The 26,523-nt window shown below is 39.9% G+C and overlaps 3 protein-coding genes across 3 annotated transcripts in view; 2 read left to right on the top strand and 1 right to left on the bottom strand.

Moving 5' to 3' along the window:
- LOC137276872 (kelch-like protein 9) overlaps positions 1-327 on the bottom strand; it is a 101,856-nt gene extending 101,529 nt beyond the window's left edge. The window contains exon 1 of the mRNA XM_067808520.1: positions 194-327. The gene's annotated coding sequence lies outside the window, so the exon portion shown is untranslated. The remainder of the gene's footprint in view (positions 1-193) is intronic.
- Positions 1-26,523, top strand: part of LOC137278103 (organic cation transporter protein-like) — a 512,032-nt gene that overhangs the window by 231,365 nt on the left and 254,144 nt on the right. The gene's annotated exons all lie outside the window — the stretch shown is intronic.
- LOC137276871 (organic cation transporter protein-like) lies at positions 11,920-25,599 on the top strand. Its single transcript, XM_067808519.1, has 10 exons — positions 11,920-11,969; positions 12,456-12,774; positions 15,020-15,250; positions 15,761-15,957; positions 17,867-18,181; positions 18,859-18,993; positions 19,688-19,773; positions 20,278-20,398; positions 21,160-21,232; positions 25,336-25,599. Exons 2-10 carry the CDS (start codon positions 12,466-12,468, stop codon positions 25,486-25,488), a joined length of 1,620 nt encoding a protein of 539 aa, XP_067664620.1. The 5' UTR covers positions 11,920-11,969; positions 12,456-12,465; the 3' UTR covers positions 25,489-25,599.

Here is a 26,523-nt window from a genome sequence, read left to right as displayed (position 1 = left end):
TAAATTATTCGGACGTCACAGCAGGCGTTTGCAGTGGGTTGATTTCTTTAAATACTCCTCTCATGTTTTCATGCAAGAACAAAAGCAAGAGATGTTATTGCATTCAAGAAGGTACGTGTACAGCTGCTTGTACTAGTCTACACTGTAAAGAGCTAGTTCACACAGAAACCATACAGGGGTTTAACAGACTCACAACTCGCTCACTGTTGTCTCCCACTGGGTCAAACAGGCTGCGCCAGACATGCAGGTTTGGTGGCATGCATTAGGTCTGAGGGTCACACAGTGTCAACCACTGGTTTATACGTCCCATACAATCACGTGTCTCTTGATTGTCCACATGATCCTCGTGTCGTCACAACTAGACCCTCAAACGTTGAACGGGCGGTGGAGTAGTCTAGTAGTTGAAACGTTCGCACGTCACGTCAAAGACTATTACGGTTATGTGCGATTACATAACCGGTAAAATGTGTGAATCATATTTCTGGCGTCACCTGTCGCGATGTTGCCCGAATGTTGCTAAAAGTGGTCTAATTAAACTCACTCACTCAAACGTTGGAAGCTTGCACCGTCAGATCAACCGTAAAGATACAAATTGGGGAACGAAGAAACAAACTCGCCGAGAGTCCTACGACAGAAGAGATATACCCCATGTTGCAATATGTGATCTTCGACCTCGCAGGATGCAGGGCTCATAAATATCAGATTTCCGTACTGCTACAAATTCTCGTTGTGTGCGGACTGGGAAAAGGTCGGTGCGAAACATGTTTGTTTTGCATAAGCCAAAACGTAGCAAAGTTATAGGTACGTGTGCCTCATAACACGTATTTGGTCTTCACTGCCTCTGTTTGATCAGGAAGACTATATACAGATTATCCCCGGTTTGATGATGCATGATACAGCATCACCATGGAAGTCAAAGCTATGCTCTTACCCCTAATTCTTTGTCTCATGTTGCCTTTGAAACTGGCCTGTGCATGTGACACTGACAAAATGACGATATGAACTGACGATTTGTTAGGACAGCAAATTGGATTTGCAACGGTTGTATTAAGTGAAAGTACGCTACTACGTTCCGCTACATACTTTAGCCTCGTTTCAACACTCACCCGTGGCCTTGACATCATTCAGCTCCACCCTGGTAGCTTCTGCGTCGTGACCCTTGGTGAACCTGTCGTAGAAAAAGTCGGAGCAAGAAGCCAAGACCAGTTTATGAGCCAGGTAGGTTTTATTCTCGACCACTACGGCGACGTCTGTCATCTGCTTGTGTTTCCATAAGGTCTCCAAACCCGACAAGATGCACTCTCCAATATGGGGGACAGTCTTACGGTTTATTTTGTAGTCTGGATCTGCCCTTGACCGTCGACGGTTGAGAATGGCTCGGTAGCTGTCAGTGGAAGCTACCGAAGTAAGCGCACCCCGGCTGGGGCGTTTATTCATCCCTGCTCTTTGACCGTAGCCATCCGCCCAGCACGGTTCTTTCTGACGTCACAGAGTAGTGACGTCATGGAGGGAGACAAACCCTCTTCACTGTTCAGACTGACGTCATAGAGTAGTGAAATCATAGAGAGGATCAACCCTCATTCGTAACTACTCGGGTCATTCCGGAAAGCCGCAGGTTACGGAAAAAGGCGAGTAGTTACGAATGGATCAACCCTCTTTTTCAGCTGAGCCCTGACTCTTCTTTCCGACAAAGCCCGTTGATGGGTCGATCATTTATTTATTTATTTATTTATGTATTTATTTATTTATTTATTTATTTATTTATTTATTTATTTATTTATTTATTTATTTATAAGTTTTCGTTTGTTTCAAACTTCCTGTTATTATCTACATTTCTATTAATAGTGTACGTCCAAGGACAATACATTTCCATTACATTCAGGATACATATAATGAATATGTGCAACTAGTGGTATAAACTATTCATATAGTATACGGAATAATAGCCTATGGAAACTATAAAGACATCGATATACAGGAAAGACAAAACCAAGAATTAATTCCATTCACAAGTCTCACGATTGCAAGTATGAAAATCGATAAAGATATCCGCACAGACATTATCTTTCAAATATCAAAGATCTATCATCGAAGTAGATATACAAGCTTGATACTCGACATCTTGTCAGGTGGAGCGTGTTTACAACTGTCAAAAGAAACTATGTCCATTTCAGTACAATGGGTGTTGATTTCAATGTTAATGTTATTTATGCCAGAGTTGTCAATATCACTGAAATGCTTTCCTCTGGTGTGAGATATCAATCAATATTGTGTCAGATGTAACCGGGTACTAGTAATTAATCATGGATGTCTGCCAGGCGACATTTAACCTTCGCAGGCATTTTAAACCTTCTGCGTTTGATCCGTTAATCCGGCAATCCAGGCTCTCTAATAGCGATGTCGTGTTCGTGTTGATTACACTTTGTTTAAAACAGAATTCAATTTCTTGACTTAAAAGAGATTGAGACATAATATTATTTCAGGGCTGTCGCAACAACAAAGCTACCTAAACATTCATCATTATGGGCAGAGTCATATGAATGACGGCGACGGGATACAGAGCAGCACATGTCTCTACTGGCTGTGCGATTGACGGGCAAGGGGCGGTTTACCGTCACCATAAAAACTGACCTTTTCTATCAATTTTGTTAAAATAAACGTGTCCATAATTTTCTCATAAAGTTCCTTAGATCACAAAGTTCAGGTCTTTTAGTGGAGACACACAAGGCGTTATACTATATAGTGGTGAAAAGGTTAAAGTGTGTGTGGGCAACATATTCAATATTATTTAGATGACAAAATATGAATAAGGTCATTTAATAGCCCAGTTCAAAACACTACATTCCGAATGATTTCATAAAATCATAAGCTAATTCGTGGAAAGAGAGATTCATTATATTCAGACAAGTAAAACATCCAATTTGCCCTTCCATATTTGTTCTCTGAGAATACGGAGGATGGTTTTGATGACAGGAGACAAAAACGATATTTTCTTTCGAGATAATGTTACTGCAAAATCAAATGTTGAACACGACAGAGAAGTGCACGAATAACACACGTATTTATTGATCATACAGAATGTTCATGAGCTAATGCTGAAGCTTTATCTATTTCCTTGAAATTCAACTGATGACGGGAGAACCATCAGGCTTGGTAACATCTGTAAATAGGTTCATACGCAGACAGACACACAAACACAAACGAGGACAGACACAGACGCGCACACACGCACACGCACACGCACACGCACACGCACACGCACACACACACACACGTATGGGTGGATGGATGCAGGCAGGCAGGTAGGTAGGAAGGTAGGTAGATACGTAGGTGGTTAGGAGATGATGGCCAGGTTGAAAGTACGATCGACAGAACAAATCTCTGTAGGTTTGAAGGATATCTAAAACTGTTGTTTGTTTGGATTTTTTAAATAATGGGCGTGTTCAAAGACTGAGACTTAATATTTTAACTTAACTGGGTTTTATGACTTCATCATTACCTTGTCCACAAGGATCTGTACTATTCATTTAAAATCGATTTCAAACACACTTAACTTTTTCGAAAAAGCGAGAAATTCATGATAAATAATTTCAGCTCAAATTAATTCTATTTGTTAACATTTACTATTCGCATAAATATTGATGAAAATATATGAATTTGTGTTATTAGATTTCTTATTTTTTTCATATATATATATTGGTATTTCCCTATTTGATTTTAATTGATATGACTTATTCGTGTATTGAATAGCATAACAGTGTTGTAACATATAACGAGTGTATGAGTAGGGTGTATATGGTGGTTCAGACGGTGTATATTGCACTGAAACACATGTTGCTGTACGTCTGTCTATAACGACATGAAACCCAGTTGCTGTAAATCAGATTGCTTTCAATCAGTATGACGATGGTTATTACCCACTGCCATGTACTGTGAGTATATTTATCTCACTTCACGAAGTGCATTCTGTCCGTCCGTCCGTTTGCTGCGTCTCGTTTCCAGAATATAACATATGTTTCTTATTACATATCCACCTGCTATAATGCTATAATGCTATAATACTACCTGTTATAACGGTACCTTTTCAATATTGGGGTAATTTAGCTTCCTTGCCTTACTTACAACACAGACTCGAATATTTACAGACCTCCGCTATTTAACTGGAATATATACTGCTAAACTCACTCACTCACTCACTCACTTACTCAGTGCCATAAGACAGTAAATGACTAGGCTATCACAAATGTTTACAATCACTCTACGCCATGAGGTACAACATGTCCACCGTATGAAATTGCCTCCAAAACATAACCTGTTTTTTTTTTTTTTAGTTTTTTTTTTATAAAAAAAACCCGTTGTATGTACTAAACATAAAATCTAATGTTAACATTAAATACCTGTACATCAGTGCCAAGTTTTATAATATTCGTCGAGGTGACATAGATTTCGAAAGCAGTTAAAAACATAGTTTTTCACCCAAGGAAATCGATAAATAGTGGCTTAAAATATCTCCAAATACCGACTGAAAGCTGAAGGGAAAGTATTCGTGATACAATGATGTCATTTTCATGTTAATATCATGGAAAGTGTATGAAATGTTTAATTTCTGTTATTCAGCAGTCATTCGTGACCAACTCAAGTTAATTAATCGTGTTAATTGCGATTTCGTAATGGCGTTTTAAGAACAAAACTACTGCAAACAAGAACGATACGTAATAATAATATGCATACCCAAAGCACTCGCACATTGCTGTTTATGTAGAATTGAACGTATTTGACAAAAATGCTACTGAAAAGATATTTTGTTGAAAGCATCTTCTATTCAATGGTTCTTTGTTGCTTGTATATTTCTAAATATGGTTTATAATAAAAGTATAGAGAGAGGAAATTATCTGATACACACAATATTAACTTCTTCAAATTTCCCTGACATTTGAAAACAGCAAATGTTTCCTTGAATAGTCACTTAATTAAGACATTAAATCATACCATTCTTTATGACCAGATTGTAACGAAAATTACTTTCTGGTATTCAACTATTATAAACCTATTAACGTTGTTTCATGCTCTTTTCAACTGATGTTTAACCAGAAAATAACGATTCTCTTAAATTTCATTTTCAGTAACAAATCTAGCATTTGTAGCATAAAAATGAAGATTTAAGAGCCGTCATAAGAAAACAATACTATAGTGATCTCCCCTTACAATTAACGTCTTTCTCGTTGAGTCATATATGATACACACTTGTCACACGTGCTAATATAAAACTAGAGTAGTTTGTGTGTAAATAACATGATATACAGATACACCAAATATAAAGCTTAATTTCACTTTTACTAGCGTGCAACATCCAATCAATCTAGATCTCGCTCGGGAAATACCAACACTTAGGCACTCGGGTTGTAAGCATAGTATGACATTGGCACTCATATGATATCCTGTTTATTACAGATGTCGTCAAATTTAGGAAAATAAACATAAACCTACTTTTAAACATAGACTGGCTACCTATCGTCGCCGTATATAGAACGCAACGTCACAGAAGAAAAGTGACGTCATAACATTGTTTATGACGTCATGTCACCATGACAAAGAGATATTTTGCCCTGAGGCACCGTATACAAAAATATGAACCCCGATATTTCCTCCCTCTTAGGTAATACGAAACTTAATTTCACCTGTACCAGCGTCCAATATCCAGTCTGAGCGCACACGGACATGTGTTTTTCGTGGAGGCTGCCCTCTTGGATGATCTTTCTGCACTAAACATGCAGAGCTAATATTTGTACGAAACTACTGAATGACTTGCAAAATCGCATGGATCAAGGCACTACACGTGGGGCACAAGAGGGCTAACAAGCAGACCTAAACTTGGCTCCATCACCTTTTTCCAGATCTGCGTACCCTGCTACATGTCTGTTTATCAAGGTAAGGTCCTTCTTGAGGTGGTAAGACTTGTCAATATATGTTGTCCTATAAAAAAACAGAAGTTTCGTTAATAGGATCAGTTAAATTAAAGAATCACGTATTCCTACGCACTGTCTGGAGCCCCTCTAAATAAAGATTTTTTACTTCATTTCTTCGTGTCCTGTTTAACATCTGTCGCACATGGTTGTCCAAAATCAGAAGATTCCTACACAAATCTTAGCTTCAATCAGACTATGTAATACTTTAACACTTGGGTATTATGATACATATATATTCGGAGGTGTTTAAATTTTTATTGAATGTTAAATGGCGTACTAAAGAATATACATACGTGGTGTTTGGGGGTTATTTTGGATTATGATCGAAAAAATGCAACTTAAATATACTCATGGAAACAAATTAGGGAACACCTCGAAACACATATTCCTTTATTTATTTCCCGAATTTCTCCCGTTGTGTAACACATACCTTGTAATTGAAAAGATAAAGGAAGACTTGTACGTTCTTTTTATCCTTTTTTTCGCTTGCATGTGTATATTTTCAGAAGTGATTTGATTTTCACGATCATTGTGATCATTGCCAACACAACAAATAACGACCTAAATGCGATCCTGTCGATCACTCTCACTTTAGATGTTGAGGGGTTTGTGACATGCCCCGAAATGGTCCATGTGCCAGGCTGCTGACAGCAACACCTAGTGTTTTCATCATTGTGTCGAACAGTTCAAGCTGATGTAGTCTGTCTCACAGTCCATGAACCACAGCGAGTTCTGCAGGGCATAAGCTTTACAGGACGTAAGTCTAGATTTCCTCGGGTTCAAAATCTACCATCTCACCGTGGCTCTATTTCGTTTTAAAAGGACTTGGGTGTGTCTATCATTACATGTTGCAGGGTAGTCACTCTCGATCCTCAAGTTCTAGAACTGTCGGGTATCTGACCAGTCTGATTGTCTCGACTCATTAGTATGACAATGCCTGGTGCAGTCAAACAGCTGGCAATATTTGTTTGTTGGTTGTTTATCGTCGCTCTATGGCGGTGATGGCAACTTGTAATGGACGCGACATTCCAATGGCTCGTTCGATGGCTGATAATTTTGCTGTATGCCCTTAGCACAGTTATCTCAATCGACTGTGTTTAACACTGTTGGCGCGTAACGCACACGCTCGATTCAACAAAATCATGATTCTTATTATATCCCAAGCACAATTCTGTTACGGATGCCTGTATTGTTTTGACAGCACGAACTGCAATGTAAACACTTTTCAAAATGTTACATCATTTTCGGAAAAATGATAATAAAACACTAGGTGTGTACGTTCTCCTGTATGTCAGTTTACCATTGTTCAGTAGCCACCTTAGCCAATATAAGGACATATCCTCTCCTTTGGACTTCGATGGGGCCGAAGCCAATGTTTGATTGTTCTACACCTTTGTTGGATTTCAAACAAACCTTTGGATAGAAACGTACGTGCACTGCGTACTACCCATGTATGCCGCACTCCTCCACATTTCTGGTGTTTTGCACCGAACCTGAACGCGGATGAGACAATGGGGCAAGATTTTACAGACGCTTTAGTCATGACAGTCTCAAGGTTTCCCTGAAGTCTTCACAAGCCACTTTCCTCGTTGGCCTACACATTATCGTCAAGCAAGACAGCATTTCCTGACTGCCATTTGCAGTGTGGTGGTTTCGGTATCATCTGGGCCCTTTACGTACGGTTTGCGGTACCTCATCTGTCCAAATACCCATTGTGCACGTGAAATACACGAAGCCGTGAAACAGGGTGGTCTGCCGTGCACAGTGCACGTGAAATGAGTCTAATCTGAGTTAAATAATGCACGTGAAATCATGAGCCTGTTCTGATCTGCCATGCACACTGACATGCATCAGCCTGGTTTGCTATGCGGAACAAACAAGACCAAAGTGTCTGCCGTGTGTGAGAGACGTTATCCTGCACGGGAAATGGTCCTTCTTAAAGGATTACCTGTAGACTACTCGTGGTCATAGGTTGAAGGAAAGATAAAGGAACTCAAGCGATGAGCATCACTCCATTGGTTTACCCACCGATGTAGCAGATGTATTGTTGTATTCCCATCAATGAACGACTACCATGTGATGCATGTCACCCTTTGCTCAGACTGTCAGATAGATGCCAACACTTTCCCCACTAAGCTCTCGCTTATACGTATATACGTGCATGCATTTATGCATGATGTTTCAAACTACCTTCGCACAGCTCTAATATTGCTGTTTGTGGCGTTAAACAATAATCAAACAAATGCATAACCAAATCATAACAGAATCTAAATAATGAGATTTAGGAGCCATGCGCATTCACATTCTCAAAGAGCTTGACTCTTTCTGTGATCGTGGAGATCAATATACTGCGTGCATACAATACAGGTGCACAAAAATATTTGTAAGTATCCGTTATATGATAGCAATATTATAAATAATCATTTTGTACTATTTCTTTCTTGATATATATTTGATATATGAGTATGTGTATATGATGAGTAATATTTCATCATGACCAAAATAGTGCACGCATCGACCTCAGGTAAATGTGACTATGAAATGAGACACTGGATTTCATAAACAACAATAAAAGTATATAAATATCGTCTTCGTTTTGACTAACTTCACGATGCTGACACCTACATGCGTAACGTGACTCCTGCTCATCAGCTGGAATGTGATTTGTTGACATTTAAATGACTGGTATTGTCTGCTCCCTCTGTGCTCAACTAGGCTCGCTTCTCATGAAGACGGGTGGGAAAGCTAGGTATGGGGGGGGTGGCTTTAGACGGGGGGTGGTAGCTGTAGGAGGTGGGGGGAGGGTGGTTTCCGAATAGGCAGGCAGATCCGTAAAGGAGTTGGGGGAATGTTTGGACACAGTGGCTGGGAGGGAGACAGCTGCTTTAGAGGTGATGCTGGCTGGTTGGCTGGGTGGGCGTTTTGGAATAGGCAGTTGAGGCGGGATGTCGTGGGGACGGTGGCTCGGTGAGAGGGAGTGTTGGGAGAGGAGGGCGATGATAAAGATAGGCAGGAAGTACATACAGAGATTTTGAGTGGTGTTGAAAATTGATGCCCATGGGGCGTAGAGAGGGCGTGTCGATACGTGTGGAGGGGTGGTCTTATGGAATAATTACTTCATGCACCAAAATAGGAATGCGTGTGTGTTTTGGAATAGTCAGGGATTGAGAATCGAAAGGAATTGAAGGGATGGAATTTCGTCACTGTAGTACCGGGATTAAATCCGAATTCCTTAACTCAATCCAGACACGGTCAAATAACCGCCGAAATTATTTCCGTGGATCTGAGTAAATATTCAAACTAATTTCGTTTGTGGAATGATAAAACAAAGTAAGATTATCTGATAGCCAGCAGCCGGTGTTATGATTAGAAAGTAGATTGCAGTCAGATTGCTTCCGTATGTCTTGATTGCCCACATCTAAGCCGTTGATTCATGCAAGCCAGAGGCCAATCACAGGGAAAAGGTTCTAATCAATCGTTCACATTACTGTACAGTCTGTATGTTAGGCGCTGTTCAGTGAGTGGGTTAATTTTGACGTCTTATAGTATACCCTGCTCCAAAGCAGTTGTGAAAGCTAAGCCCATGGACGTGCAGTACTGCTATCATTTAAAGATGCAAGTGAGTGAGTGAGTTTAGTTTTACGCCGCACTCAACAATATTCCAGCTATATGGCGGCAGTCTGTAAATAATCGAGTCTGGACCCGACAATCCGGTGATCAACAACATGAGCATCGATCTGCGCAGCTGGGAACCGATGACATGTGTCAACCAAGTCAGCGAGCCTGACCACCCGATCCCGTTAGTCGCCTCTACGATAAGCATAGTCGCCTTTTATGGCAAGCATGGGTTGCTGAAGGCCTATTCTACCCCAGGACCTTAACGTGGCAAGTCTAGATAAGCAGACAACACAATTTGAGGACGCTATAGTCTGTTATTTATGCTTTTTAAGAAATGTTCATTCAAACTGTTATACGTTTCCTTATAGACTTTGCAAGTTTATATTTCAGCCATAAATTGAGTGTGCGTGAGTTTGGTTTCACTTCGCTTTTAGTAATATTCCAGCTATATCAGGACGGGGGACACCAGGAATGAGTCTCACAGATTCTACCCATGTGGGGAAATCGAACCCAGTTCTTTGGCGTGACGAGGGAATGCTTTAACCACCAGACGTAAAAGCTTTAAAAACTGTTGGGTTTATTCGAAAATATCACCATGCTACGACCTGCAATTGACAAAACTTTCCACAGCGATGCATCTGTTACATCGTCCTCCTATAACGTTTGTATCGCACATGTGGTCAACCAACAGTTGGTATCGAGTGACGACGACTGACAGCCCGTGACAATCAGCTGTACAGCCGATGCGGCTCAATAATAGGAAGGTTTGTCAGTACCGGTTTTATGTCTACCTCCCGCCCTACAACTGTTGGAACTAGTCAGGTATCAAATCTCCTGATGTTTGTCGTGCTGAAAGAGCACATGCGTGCGTATTTCCTATCATGTAATCTGGGCTCACCTGGACACATTGACACCTCGTCCATTTAACGGTAGGCTAAATCAGACAGGTTTAATTTCTGTCTACGAAACGCGTCGGTGATACAGGAACACCATCATTCATTGTTCAATCGATGCCAACGGAGGTGGAAGCTAGTGTGTAGAATCCCTTTTTGTTTAGCATTTGTAGTTATATCACCCTGGAGGATTAAATTGGATCTGTAACAGTATGGGATATCCAAACTTGCATTATCATATGCTGAAAATGTACCTAAAACCTGTTACTTACCATATTTCCACTGCACTAAAATTCCGCCCGTTAAATATTTGTTGATGTTAATCTCAGATTCATATGCCACATGAACAAAGGATATATTCATGTTACTGTTACGTTAGGGACATATTATGTTAAGCCGATAAGAGCTCATGCTTGAAACCAGACATTGCTTCGCCACCAAGGTACACGTACGTAGTACATGATTTTTTGTGGATTGTTTCAGAGCAAAGATTTATGTATTTTTTTTTTGCAATGTATGGCTCGCGGATGGAACATTTACAAATCAGTATCTACAGGCACGTGCGTTGATTGTGATACAACAGAAATCTACCCGAAATATATTATCCCACGTTCATTTACTTTTAGTTTTGACATCAGGTATGCCTACATGCAATAACAATTACCGTATGTCCTCCAATAAGCGCCGAGTCTTAATAAGAGCCGGGTAGGATCTTTTTTGTAAATGTATTCTGCCTTGATCCAAAAAAAGGCTGATTGAGGAATCGTGTATAATATCAGGGAAGAAGGACATACAGCTGAAACAAACGGAGCATTTGCTATTTATTTGATTATGTTGTAGTTTTCATGTCAGTGAATGATTTTCAGTGGTTATTTTTGAGAGAACCCAGAAGTAGATATACTGGAATTGTTTTTCCATTGAGTAAACTGTAACGCTCATGTTCGGGAAAACCATGCATTGCTCCCCGTCGAGCGCTACCTTTGACGAAACGTTAGTGGGGCAATTACGACTATCTTAGCGCTACGAGAGCTTCTAAAATCTACGCCCAGGACTCCCAAAGTGCCGGGCCTCTAATAAGCGCTGGGTCTGGAAGTCTGTTGAAAAATATAAGCTTACGGGCGCTTATTGAAGGAAATACGGTAAGTTTAGTGTACTCACTGACGTCAAGCGTGACGCTACGTGTTATATTGTTCAGGTTACATTGCTGATGTTAGAGAGGACGATGTTGCGTCAGAACTGATGCAACTTTGTTTTAACAGAATAGTGTATGCCGTTTTTTTCTGAATGCTGTGTACACATATCATATAAATGGTAGTAACACTGAATCTGCCGGGGCCACCAGCTGAATACACGGGTACGTAATACGAAATTGTTGAATGAAACTAGTATTTTAGCGGTGTGTCGGTACGATATACACTGAGAGTTGTCTACCTTTGAACGGCGTGTTACTATCTAACCTTGAGAACACTCAATGGTTCTAATCAATTTTAAGGTGACGAGTGAGATATTCATTTTGTTTAATCAAACTGGCTGGTACAACCATAACAAAATGCTTAGAATTTATTCTCATTCAACATGCCATTCGCAATTTGCGGATATTTAAATAAATCAGCGGAACAGTAATTCACGTCACACATGCTTGGTTTGTGTATGCTAAATTTGAGAACAGTATAGTGCAACATGTGATGAAAAGTAGAGACAAGACTGTGCATGTGCATATGGCTGGTTGGCATTGTCATAGGATGTTAACTTTTTAAAACATACTTGTAGATCCGCCGCCAATAGGACCTACATATTTCATCACCCTGTACAACTCATGGAAGTGCTGAGAATATTTTAGTAACGTTTGTGGTGTTCCCTATATGAAATATGGGGACATCAATAACATTGTTTTCTGTATAACAATCTTACCCTTAGAGGAAATGTAGTTTAGCAGTTGAATGTTGTTTAGTACATTTTCATTTTACCCTTGTCTCAGAATCATCGCAATGGAAGTTGAGGCTATTCAACAGAAACTCGGAGGTTATGGCTACTACCAGATGCTTGTATATACCCTCCTTGGTTTGTTGTACATGAGAGGCGCCTGGCACACATTTAGCATCATATTTCTGGGTGCAGTTCCTGACCATACCTGCACAATTCCAAACGGAACAGTGGACGAGGATTATCAAGTTGTACCTGGGAAGTGTGATATTACATTTACAGTCTCAAATGGAACATACACTTTCAATGAGACAGCTGCATGCAGTACATGGCAGTATGATAACATGCTCAATGGCTCCAGCATTGTAGAAGAGGTATGTTGAATTCAAATGCTTAGAATTGTCTTGTCAGTCTCGCAGTCCATGAACCACATTATTTTCCCTTATTCCATGCCCTGTCTACCATGCTAAGGCCTTAAATTGAGAAAGTCTAGATTTCCTGTGTTCTTCGTGGGCCTTGGTTTTAGCTGAAATGGGTTTGTTTGTTACTATATGATATGATATATATTCAGAGCCAAAGCATTAGTCTAAGAATTGTCATGAAAATAGATGTAGCATGTGTTTAGCTATTATTGTATTCAGAACTTTTCACCTAGTAGAAGAAGCGATGGTGTTGTGATAGTGAAAAATAATTAACACAAATAATGGAAATAAGTTAATCAGCTGATATATTTTAAAGAAAAAACAATCATCTTTCATTCTGTATGTTACTGAAGCAATATGTCAATGCAATATGATTGTTGTGTTTTGTTTTCATCTCAAAGATCTGGCACACATTTTTAAGCATGAAATTTCAATGAAAGGAGTTGACAAGAGACCAAAACAAAGCATATTAACTTGAGATGCTTGAGTCAAGTAGGTTAATAATTGTTAAATTGTTTTTTTAAGTTAATCAAGATATTTGTCAGAGATGTACCTCATGCACCTTGATTCTTACTGCCTAGCATGAACTTTGTGACCCTTCTTTGTGGACTACTTGTAAATCGATTGATGGACACTATCATTGTAGGACTTGATCTTTCATTATTCTTGTGACACTACAATGGAAGCTGTCTAAACCGGCACTCACTGGGACTGAAGAAATAATCTCGTTTAGACAATGTGCTGCATCGTAGAGCCGATTATAAATGTGCAAGCCACGGATAGGACTGAGCTTTTATGCCAGTGTAGACTACATGCCGGATTGGACAGATGCGGTTTTTCACAGCTTCCAATGTATATGTCTGCAACAATGATTTTAAAAACTCTCATCTTGATTTTTTATCATCCATTTCACATGTTAAATCCAATGCATTATTTCATGAGACTGTACAAGGCATTTTGCATTATGCATAAACCTGATATAACTGTAATACGTGCTACAGCTTTTCATTACAGTGGGTCTAAATGGTTATCTTTTTTTTGTCCTGCTGCGTTGTTCTTACAACATACACACTGACGTTATGAATCAGTGTGTATGTTTTCAAATGTTTGCTACTACAGGTTGTGATGTTTACTGCAATGTGTACACCAATGAGTGCACCCACTGTACTATGCCTGATGCAGTGTTCCCTGTGTATTATTGTTGTGATCAGACTTAAGGAAGTGTGGTTTGAATGGACATGACAGAGGTATTACTTAAACATTGTAACTGGAGCTAGTGAAAGTATTTCTTACATTATTCATAGTGACTTTACCTAATGAAGTGTGAAGTATTGTGGTTAGGCCTAATATCCCTTACACTGTTTATTGTGATTTGACCAAGTGAAGTGCAAAGCATTGTGACTGGGTCTAATATTCTTCACACTATCCATTGTGACTTGACCTAGTGATGTGTTGTGACTAGACCAAATATTCATTACACTATGCATTCCAACTTCACCTAGTGAAGTGTGAAGTGTGAAGTGTTGTAACTGTCACCGGGACTAATATTCCCTGTCCTATGCAAGCGACTAGACCTAATAAAGTTATTCATACACCATGCATTTGACTTGACCAAAGCATAGAGCAGGGGTTCAAAAAGATTTTAAGAGCCACTTGCCCTTGAAGAAAGTAACTTGTCCCGACTAATTTCCCACATGCCCTGATTTTTATGTCATAATCATGGTGATGACATTATGAAAGAATAAATCAAGATGGCATTTGGTGTTAATGTTTACTGGACTATTTATCGAAAAGTGATAAACAGCCAAGAAAGATAAGGCTACTTTATTATCACAGCATAATTTAATAGCTACATTTGAGCAGACATGAAATGAAATCCAAGTTTATTTGCAGATTGAAACTGTAAGCAGAAATTATCTAGTAGCCCACGGACAAGCCAGATACCATTATTTGATTGCCCGAAATGAAAACTGACTTGTCCTGGGCGTCGGGCAATGGGATTTTTTAACCCCTGCAGAAAGAAAGGCAGGATGCCAAGTAAAAAGGACAGGTGCTGCACAATGCTAAAACTGCTATGGAAAGCAGTACAGAGTGCCATGACTAGACTAGAGAGGGTATTCTTACACTATACATTGTGACTCAACCTAATGAGGTGACATTTTGATGTTGTTTGAGACTTTGGAATGTTTGCTTCCAGTGGGACCTGGTATGTGATAGGAACTACCTGGTGGATCTGTCCACAACCATCTACATGATTGGAACAGCAGCAGGAGCAGTCATCCTCACTCCATTTTCTGACCGATTTGGCAGAAAGATACTCCTCTTGACCTGTCTTGCTATTCAAGCTGTCATCGGCTTTGCTGTTGCATTTGTACAGAACTATGTTGCTTTTACACTGTTACGAGCTGTGGTGGGATTTCTCAATATGGTAAACATAAAACATCTCGTCATGTTACAGTCTTTATTTTATCCACTTATCTATATATTGATGCCTCTTCTTCATCGGTTTCTGTCAAACCCCAAAGTAGGAAAGTAATGCTCAGCACTGAAAAGAACTTCTGACTGTCCAGTCGAAATGGATGATGCCTTGTTTTTTAACCAATCAGGCATCAGATTAACAAAACTATTGAATTTCATTGTCAAATTGGTTGCTTTGGACATGGTGTGACTTATATGGAAGCTTTATCTGATCGTAGAATAGAAGGAAAAAGATACTGAATCATAGTAAAGATTATTTTCAAAGGGGCTTTATTATTTCAAATTATTGTGAAAACCAGCTATTACGGTACACACCCAGAAAACATTGCACCCCAATGCACCACACCAATGCACAAGTGTACCAGTCTCCCATGTGATGATCCAGTGATTGTATCAAATGTTTATTGACTTTTAAATATTTAATGTGTAGACTTTGTCACCTCCATTTGTTTGTTTGCAGGGTATAGCACTGAGTGCATATGTCATGATGACTGAGGTGTTCCCAGCCTCGCATCGCACACTTCCGTCCATCGCCATGCAGATCTTCTGGGCTGTTGGGGTCATGTTGCTGTCTTTGTTTGCGTACCTAGTCCGAGACTGGCGCCATCTGGAGATGCTGGTGTCCCTACCTAATGTGTTGGCCATTGTCTATATATGGTAATAACTGTCAGTTTGTATTTGTGTCAGTGTCCAAAATTGATGCTTGCCTGCTGTACTGTGACTAGTAGTGATGGACCAGAATTTGGTTGTACTGTAAGGTATGAGGAGAAGCCTTGTAATGTAATCATTCAGCTTTCTGTGTGTTGCCTGTGGATAACACTTGCACATTTTCACTCTCTTTCTGAATCCTCTAATCCAGGCAAGGTTCTGAACCTGTGTCCACCATCATGCAGTGTAATATATCTATGTTGTTTGTTACAAACACACTGGACCCGTTTGCAACAGTAGCAGCTGTATTTGGAAGTAGTGGTCCAAGAATTCAAGTCAAAGGATAAAACGTCAACCAATACTGCTGTCTCCAGGTTTGCAGAGTGCACAGAAGATATCAAGACCTATAATTTCTTACAGCTGAATGAGGAAATGACTGAGATGCTTGTGATTATGTCAAAAGCCATTAGACCAAAGTTAAAATTTTCCATTCTTTAGTTGTTGTCTTGTGTCATTGAACCTAACCAAGAGGCTAGAAATCTTGGTGTCATGTTTGATTCCACACTCAGTGCTGAATGTCATGTAAGCCTGGTCTGCAAAAAGGCATCCGAAACATCAGTCATATGCAACAATTTATCAGCAACAAAACTACAGCTTTGCTGATTCAAGCCTGTGTAATCACTCATCTGGAAAATATTTTCAACTCCCTTCTTCCTGGGCTGCCAACAGGTCTTCTCTTTAAACTTCAGAAAGTCAGAGAATTTTGCTACAAGACTAGTCAAAGAACAAGAAGATCAGAACATATCACCCCAACCCTGGTAGATCTCCACTGGCCAAATGTAGAGGACAGAATCAGGTTTAAAGTGCTATCATCTGCGATGTTCCCCTATACATTTGTGAATTCATCCAAGAATACAAACCTGAGAGAACTTTGTATTCCTGTAACCGGTGTCTTTGGAATCTTCCATCAGTTCATACATCATTTGGTGAGAGAAGTTTCAAAATCACAGCCCCCCACTTGAAATAAGAAGTGCCCCTGAGATCATTCAAATCACTACTGAAAACTGATTTTGAGCAGTCGATTATACTGGAAACAAGCACTATACAAATGTATATTTATTATTATATGATGATTATGATCCTCAAAATTTCTCAAGGGTATGTAAGGTGAATGTATTAATCAGTGGATTGTCTTTTACTAACATGATCAACCCGTGGTGATCATGAACAACACACACTTGTCGTTAAAGGCTGGTGGTGAGGCTCGCTGACTAGGTTGGCACATCACAGTATTGATAGTTGATGCCCATGTTGCTGATCACTCAACTGTCTGGATCAGACGTGAATATTTAGAAACTACCACCATATAGTACAACATTAAACAACTATTCAACCAACCAACCAACCAGCCTAACATAATCATTTACTGAAAATAACAATGATAGTAAAAGGTTTATTCAATCCATGCTCAAAGCGCTGTCAAATACCTGGAATTAAGCTGAGTGTGGAGCTCATCAAAAGCATATGCATATATATAAATATTATACTCTAAAAGTGTATCATAGAATCATAAAAATAGTCATCTGAACTTAAATCATCTTTGAAATAGTAGACAGTTTCAGGAAACAATACCTAACACACCCAAACACTCCCTAACATCCCCAAAACATTTAGTGTGGGCTGTGGAGTCCATACATGAACGAGAGAAAGGGCTGTCATGTTCCCTCTCTGCCTTTCGTTACCTGAATCATCCATCACCAACACTGGGATCCCTTGGTATATCAGTAATCATCTCAACTCTTTTGTATATTACTTTAAATGCCCATTTACTTGCCACCATAGGATACCACCAATTTGGATTGTTCTTGCTTGTTTGTCTAGTCTACACATATGAACTTTTGAAATATTTCCACTTCAGGTGTCTCCCCGAATCCCTCCCATGGTTATTATCTCAGAAGAAAATAAGACAAGCCAAAGCTGTGATTAGATGGGCAGCCAAGTTAAACAGGCTTCCATCTAACCTGGAGGTGTTGCTTGATGCCCCCAGTTCCTCAGCAGGTCCTAGTGGGCATGCTCAGGTTGATAGGGAAGGGGAGACTCAAGCCTCAGCCCTGTTGCATGCTCAGGATACTAATGCTGTCAGTGGTAGCAACAGTAAAGCTCAGCCTGGGATTCTGGATCTGGTGAAGACGCCACGAATACGACTCTATGCAATATTGCTGTGGTTTTTATTGTAAGCATTGAGTTCAGTTACCAACATTTTTTCTGAATTTGTTCCTGCTTTTCTACTGTAAGGAATTATCTTGGAACCTCATCCATTTTCTACGATTATAAAATGTTTTTATAGTCTCCAGCCTATCCAGCAGCATCTGTCCACATATACGTCCATTCATATCTCCCTCGACTCATTGGTAAATAACACAGACACCTGTTGAGTTGGTTGACCTTGACCTTATTTTCAAGGTCATTACAACATTTTGGCCACTTTTCAAACTCTTGTCAGTGTGTTATCTCATAAATGTTCCACCCAGTTTTGGCCTCTGCTCTGAAGAAAATATTGTCATTTCTTAGAAACTTTATGTCAGAAATTAACTTAGCATGTACCAAGGTAGGGAAGTTGATAGGGGGTGGAGTGCTTGTGTAGAACACAGCCTTATACCCAATGATACTGACAGTGGATATGTAATCTGCATCTATCCATTCAAATATACCATATTCATGAAATTTCTTCAAGGATAGGAGAACATATGAGAAGTGACCATAACTAAAAACTGCATCACTCAATGTAAATGTGTGACCAAACGATAAAAACTTTGGTGGCAGAGGATGTTAGCGGCAAACTTGTTAGCTTGTAGTTTGTAGTTAGCATGTTGTGTTCATAACATTCACAACCTGTTTTCTATTTTTCAGTTTGGTGAACAGTTTAAGTTATTTTGGGTTGTCCTTCAATACTCCAAATCTCCATGGCAACCCATACCTCAACCTTTGTCTGATGGGAGCTGTTGAGATCCCAGCGTATGTTATATGCATGCTTGTCATTTATTGGTAAGTCCAAGTTATGTAACCATTCCAATGAAAATGTATTGAAAATACCTTTAAATTCTTGCTTATTAAATTTATTCATTCATTCATTCAATCATTCATTCATTCATTCATTCATGTGACATTGATACATGAGAAGACATATTATGTGTTCTATCATCAGTTGTATATTCATGATGCATCAATACTTTAATCAAATCAGTAACTTACCAGTAAGATACAGATACCATTATTTGGTTGCCCAATATGAAAACTGACTTGTCTTTGGTGTCAGACGATGTGATTTTTTAACCCTTGTTGTGTGATGACAAGTATCTCTACTCAAGCCCTTGTATTAATGAAGAGAGTCTGTATAGTTGTGAGTACCTCATGGCATTTGTGGGACCCTGTTTTTTAGATATCCTCTTAGTCAGATTCATACTGAAGTTAATGGTTGCTACTAAATATGTCTTGAATGATAACTTCACAGACTGAATATTTAATTATCAACACAACAATGACTGAAGGTCAGTGTGCTGTGATAATTCACCACAGAGACTGCCCATTCTATTATCACCTTATCAGGAAACAGTAACAACACAGAACAAATTAATATGTTTGTCAGTCAGGTGCCATGCACTTTATTTGTTCATGCAAGACAAAGACAAGTTTGATGAGGTAGCTATGAGAGGCTGATGTATCACTGATACTTTGGCAGGATGGGACGTCGAGTGCCTGTGTGTGTGTTTCTGCTAATCTGTGGGGTGACCAACATAGCGGCCATCTTTGTCCCAGTTCAAGCAGGTATGTCTGTCTACAAGGAAATACTGCATTTATATAGTTACTTGATTTTATTGATAAGTTAGAGATATACAGACAGAGCACTATGCAGGCACTTTACCTACATGAAGTGGGGCAGTTGTGTTGATATGTGCACTCACAAGCTCTCAATCTCCTGTGTACATTTCACTTTCTGACCGAGCAATCATAGGTGTCTATATAATAGGGATGCAAAGAATACACGATGAGGTGAATGCAATGTTTTCTGAATGTGTAGCAGTGAATACAAATAATGAATTCATGATTACTTTATGTTTAACGTCAAGCAGTTAAAATAACAAACATGCCATGTAATTGCACAAGTTGAAACAAATTAAATCATAGTTTGTTTGAAACCAAAATATGCATTACATCATGAACAATGCTGCTTATAGCCCTGGCAAATAATATTTTGACTATGTTCGACATTATTAACATAGTCTTAAAAGCAGTAGTGTTTTTGTGTGTAAAGTATGTTCATGTTTTCAGAGAGTGGAGCCAATCTATCCCATCTGAAGCTGGCCTTGGTTATGATTGGGAAGTTTGGCATTACTGGCTCCTACTCAACGATCTACCTGCTTGCAGCCGAAATATTCCCGACCTCAGTCAGGTAGGGTGTTACAAGTCTACCTGCAGCCTGTCACAGAGCAAAATGCATGGGATCAGTCTGAACATGCTTAATTTAACCAGTCATGCACTGAAACGGAAGGTTTATAAATGTTGTCACCATAACCTGTTTGGTGTGGTCATTGCACTGGTGAGTCGCTTTGGTCCCTTCACTGTTGTGAGTCAGTTTTGCCCCCTGCACTGTTGTGAGTCAATTTTGCCCCCTCCACTATTGTGAGTCAGTTTGGTCCCCTACACCGTTGTGAGTCACTTTGGTCCCTACACTGTTGTGAGTCAGTGTGGTTGCTTCATTGTTGTGAGTCAATTTTGCCCCTTCACTGTTGTGAGTCAGTTTGCTCCTTTTACTGTTCTGAGTCAGTTTGGTTGCTTCACTGTTGTGTGTCACTTTGATCCCTTCACTGTTGTGAGTCAGTTTGGTCCCTTCTCTGCTGTGAGTCAGTTTGGTTGCTTCACTATTGTGAGTGAGTTTGGTCCCTTCTCTGCTGTGAGTCAGTTTGGTTGCTTCACTGTTGTGAGTCAGTTTGGTCCCTTCACTGCTGTGAGTCAGTTTGGTTGCTTCACTATTGTAAGTCAGTATGGTCCGTTCATTGTTGTGAGTCAGTTTGGTTGCTTTACTGCTGTGAGTCAGTTTGGTTGCTTCACTGTTGGGAGTCAGTTGGTCCCTTCACTGTTGGGAGTCACTGTGTATCTGTTGATTCAGGCCTGATGTGTTGACCTAGTGTTGATGTTTTTCTGTTTCATCAGGAATCAGGCGGTGGGGATTGCATCATTCTTTGAGAACATCGGTAGCATTTCTGCTCCTCTCATTGTGTATGTGGTAAGTGGATTTCTTATTTTGATATCTACATCTCTACATCAGTGTTTTGAATGACTCTGCATGACCAAAGAAAACATTGAATATCTAAAAGCAATGGCAGAGAAACTACTCTCATTCTAGTCATGTTTACAGTGTCCAGTTTTATAATAATAATAATAATAATAATGAAAATCCACGAATTAATGGCAAGTCGCTTAAGCTGCGTTAGGACAATGCCATGCCCATGTATGCTTACCTGACGGAGCAAAATCTCCGAGACCAACTCCGGCGGCTAAAACATCTTATGCCCCGTGAGCCAGTTCAACCCACAACTGGTGCCCGTCAGGAACCTTTGCAAGAGCAAAATGCTCAGGTGGCAGCAGACCCCAAACTTCTGATGGACGTCAGTGTCAACCTCTTTCCTCATCCTGGTGGAAACTCTTCTGAGAAAGAGCCAATTGGCCCCGAAATTTTGGATCCTCACTCTTCCTCTTCTTCATTTGCAGACCTTACCGAAAATCCTGTTTATATTTTGTTTACTTTTATTTATGAGGAAATTTGTGATTTACCTTTAGAGAAACGGAGGCCAATTAAACAACTAAACGTGTCTTTTCCCCAAAATGAAATTGATTTACTTAATGAAATTATCTCTTTAAAACTTCCTGCGGACTGTTCATTACAGGAAGTAAATTGTTGTGTCTATGCTGCCGCTCGAATCTTGGAGGAACTTCACACAGTTTCCAAAGAACAATCTCCCAATACTAAGAACAATAAACCATAGAAAAACCGGTTTCAAGTGAAACTAACAGAAACAAGAAAACACATTTCCTGGATAGAGCTGTGCCTGAAATTAAGATCATCAGGGAATCCCATGTCTAAACGACAAAAGGCAATTTGGAGAAAATTAAAATTACAGTACAAAACAACAAAAGAAAAGGTACTTCTCCAAATTGTCGATTCCCTTAAGGCAAAAATAAAAATTTGGACTGAAAGAAAGAAAAAATGGGAAAAGAAAAACAAATTTATCAAACAAATTAAACTTTTCAAAAATAATGAAAAGCAATTCTATAGGCAACTTAAAACAAGTGGTGATGGTGAGCATGATAAACGGCCTCCCATGGCTGCCAATGAAAGGTTCTGGAAACAGTTGTGGTCTATACCCGGCGACTGTAACCTGGAGGCACCATGGGTCAGTGATTATGACCATGCAATGCATGAGAAAGTAACTAGGTCGTTTGTCTGTTACATCTCACCAGATTGCCTGAAAAGTGTCATTAAAAAGTCCAAATCTAATACAGCTCCAGGGCCTGATGGCATTCGAAACCGGTATTGGAAACTGTTTCCCTGTGTCCAAACACCATTACTTCACTGTTTTAATTCTCTTGTGGACACAGGTGATGTTCCTCCATGGTTCTGCAAAGGTTGCACAATACTCTTTCCCAAAAAAGGAGACTTGACTGATCCCAAAAACTTCCGCCCTATCACATGTCTGAATACTCAATACAAATTATTCACAGGGTGTTTGACAAACCTCGTGTCATCTTACTGCTCTTCCAATGAGATAATTTACAGAGAGCAGAAGGGGGCGAGAAAGGGATGTTGGGGGTGCAAGGATCAACTTCTTGTACAGAAAATGATTCTGGAAGAGGCTAAAACATACCACCGCAACCTCTCCATGTCCTGGATAGACTACAAAAAGGCATATGACTCTGTCCCTCACGAATGGATTCTGAAGTCTCTTCAGTGTATTGACCTCCCTGAACGACTACTTGATTTACTCAAGTCTTTAATGAGTTGCTGGTCGACTCAACTTGAGATGTACTCGCAAGGGCTGGTGCTGACTTCGGAATCTATTCCAATCAGAAGGGGAATATTTCAGGGAGACTCCTTCAGTCCTTTGCTTTTTTGTCTGTCCCTAAATCCTTTGAGTTTTCTGCTCAACAGGGAGGAAGGGTACCATCCCGGATGTCCTCAGCACAGATCCCCAACACCTCTTACTCATCTCTTCTATATGGATGACATCGAACTCCTTGCCAAAGGAGAGACCAATTTGAAAGAACAGGTTCTCCTTGTCGAGTCCTTCTCTAATGATATTGGCATGACATTTGGACTCGACAAATGTAATACTCTCCATCTGAAACGTGGCAAGGTAACTAATGATGGATCGGTCAAGTTACAAGGGGGAGGAGTTATTGAGCCTCTTGTGGAAGATCAGGCCTACACCTATCTTGGAATGCAAGTTTGAGACAAGCTCCAGAATGCCCAGATTCAAGATAAACTTCGGGCCGAGTATAAATCTCGTTTAAAGAAAATCTTGAGTTCAGAGCTAAATGCTCGAAACAAAGTCAAAGCCACCAATACTTTTGCTGTGCCAGTCCTCTCCTATTCCTTTGGAGTAGTTGATTGGACAAAACAAGACATCCAGAGTCTTGACCGCCTGACCAGAAGAATCATGTCTGATAACAGAGCACACCACCCTCATTCCTCTCTTAATCGTTTATACATGCCAATCAATTCTGGAGGTCGGAGTTTGATTAATGTGGAAGCTCTTCATGATAGAATTTTATTGTGCACTTTTGCACATATTTATTTATCAGATGATCCTCTGGTGATGCACATCAAGACTCATGATGAAAGCAAGGAATTCCACAGCTATTTTAAGCGTGCCAAGGTTGTTGGACACAATCAGAAATTTGAAGTTGATTTTGTTGATGGCGATGTACTGCTGGACGGTACAGTGATGGGAGTAAACCAGGTGAAGTCCTTCACCAAGTCAGCCCAGAGTCGGTCCTTTGTGGAGAAGCTGTCTGAGAAGCCACTGCACCGAGTGTACATGCAGTGTGTGGAACAGAACAGCAATCCAACCCACTCCTTCGCCTGGATGAAGTCAGCTGGTCTCAAATGTGAAACTGAGGGCTTCCTTTTTGCAGCTCAGGACCAGTCACTTCCCACTCGCAGTCGCCAGAATGTTATTCTTAAAGAAAACATCAATATGAAATGTCGTCTTTGCAATGAATTTATAGAGACTGTCCAACACCTTGTCAGTGGATGCCCTTCCTTGGCACAAACAGCATATCTTAAAAGACATGATGGCATGGCTCGCTGCTTTTATTATCGTGTCCGCCATGCCTGTGGCTTTGACTCCGAGGTCCATCCATGGTATGACAATGAACATGTCCAGGGCGTCCTGGAAAATGATGCTTTTAAGCTTCTCTGGAATAGGCCAATATACAGTCTGAGACAAATTCCAGCCAACAAACCTGATCTTGTCCTTTTTGATAAAACCAATGAAATTATTTATATCATTGAATTTTCTGTCCCTTTTGACAGCAATGTGATTGGTAAGATTCAGGAAAAGCATGATAGATATGCAGACCTCGCCTTTGAAATATCTCGCTTGCATCCCAAGTACACTGTCATCAGGCTCCCCATTGTTCTCGGTGCCCTTGGTTTGGTACCTCCTGATCTCTTGGCGCAGATCAGGAGAGTGCCCGGGTTCTCCACCGGGAGCACAGCCCTTCTGACAATCTGGGTAATGCAGAAGGCTGCAGTGTTGGAGAACCTTCATATTCTCCGGAATGTTCTTGGTGGGTTCGACTAGGCAGTGTTTCCTGGGAGAAGTCCCATTTGCTGTCTGGGCTGCGTGTAGAGGGGGTGAGGGCCCTGAGCTGATGATGAGCCTTACCCGCCAGACTGTGCCGTGATCACCCGAACCCTCTCTGCTGCATATCTATCTTAATCTGTAAAACATAATTTTAAGAAAGAGAAGTGGACGATACTTCAAAATGCAGTTTGAAAATGCTTTTGTGTTGTATTATCTCGATGTCAGTCAATTGCCAGAGTGGTTGAACCCTAGAACCCATGAAGACTTAAGGAGAAGGTGACAAGAGGTGATGCAGTTTTCCCCATTTCCTTTGTCTTTGGACAATAAAAGATGTTTAAAACTTTGGGTCACCATTAAGTTATTAAATAAAAACTGTGCCTTAGTTCATTGTTAGTTGTGTGATGCTTATTAACTTAGTTATGGGTTTATTTCAGTTTGACAGAAGTGTAGTATACATGGGCCGCTGTCTGTTTGTATTAAGGACTTTCCAAACCATTTCTGATTGCAATTTTATCCCCAGGCCAAGAAGATCCCTGAGGTTCCTTTTGTACTGTTTGGTGTGCTGACAATCATTGGAGCAGGCTGTGTGTTGTTGCTTCCCGAGACCCGGAACCGGCCCCTACCTGAAACCGTGGAGGAGATCGAGGGCTGGCACAAGAAACCAGCGTCTTGACCCACCACCATGTCCTCCAGTACAGCCTCCTTCATGACTAGAGAATGACCCAACATATCTTTCTACAGAATATATTTTGATATTGTTTATGTTTAACATATCTCATTATTCCTCTCAGTTTGGGGTATTTAAGTGTGTGTATGAATACGAGAGTGTCTTGAAGTGTTATGAAGTTAATTTTTGATGGAGAGCTAGATTTAACATTATGTTAGTCTACTGGTAGTCTGGTTCTATGCTCAACAGCAAAAGAAACACAGGTTTTGAAAGAAAGAAATCTCATAAGCATTCATGTTTGTCTTCTGTTTAAAACTTGACAAAAAGTCAGAGTTGTTTCTTTTGCAGTTCAATATATGTGCAAGAGACAATATGCCTGTCTTCATTCAACCATGACACCTGAAGACAGAACTGTATGATAATGCAGGTATTTGGGGGATGAGCAATGCAGTTTTAAGTGAACAAGAAACAGCATTCATTCAAGTCTTTGTGTACTTGGTACTTTGCCTTCATGGATGGGTGGACACATTTTCCTTTCTCCTTATGTTTAGAAGAAGTGGAATGTATTCACATATGATTAAATAAAACATATACCTTTTAGGTAGAAATAAAATGACTTGAATCATCCTACACTCACAAACAGAATCTGTGGGAAAGTCAGCTACGCTTACATTACTTACATATTTTTGTCAGAGGCAATATGTGACAATACTCAAGTATTTAGTATTTGCACAGCCTTACAAACCATCTGTGATGTTTCTTCTTAAATACAATCATTTTTTTAGCACTATAACTACTCTACCGAGAGGCAAATGATTGTGATTGTTTCTCAAAATTTATGAAAATGTGAATCACTGAAGTCATCCATTGTTTGATGTTGAGCTAAATGATGATAACGAATTTGTGAGAAAAGCTCTGAAATGGAAAAGCTTCATTCCATCAGTGCAAAGTTTTAGGTGTGAAAATGAGTGTCCAGTCAATTTTTTGGATGAATGGTTGGGTTTTCATTTCATGCAGTTTATTGATAAAATCAATGCTGGA

The sequence above is a fragment of the Haliotis asinina genome, chromosome 3 (genome assembly GCF_037392515.1).
Source record: "Haliotis asinina isolate JCU_RB_2024 chromosome 3, JCU_Hal_asi_v2, whole genome shotgun sequence".
NCBI lineage: Eukaryota > Metazoa > Mollusca > Gastropoda > Lepetellida > Haliotidae > Haliotis > Haliotis asinina.
The sequence above is the reverse complement of the archived record's forward strand: the minus strand, read 5'-3'. Positions and strand labels throughout refer to the sequence as shown.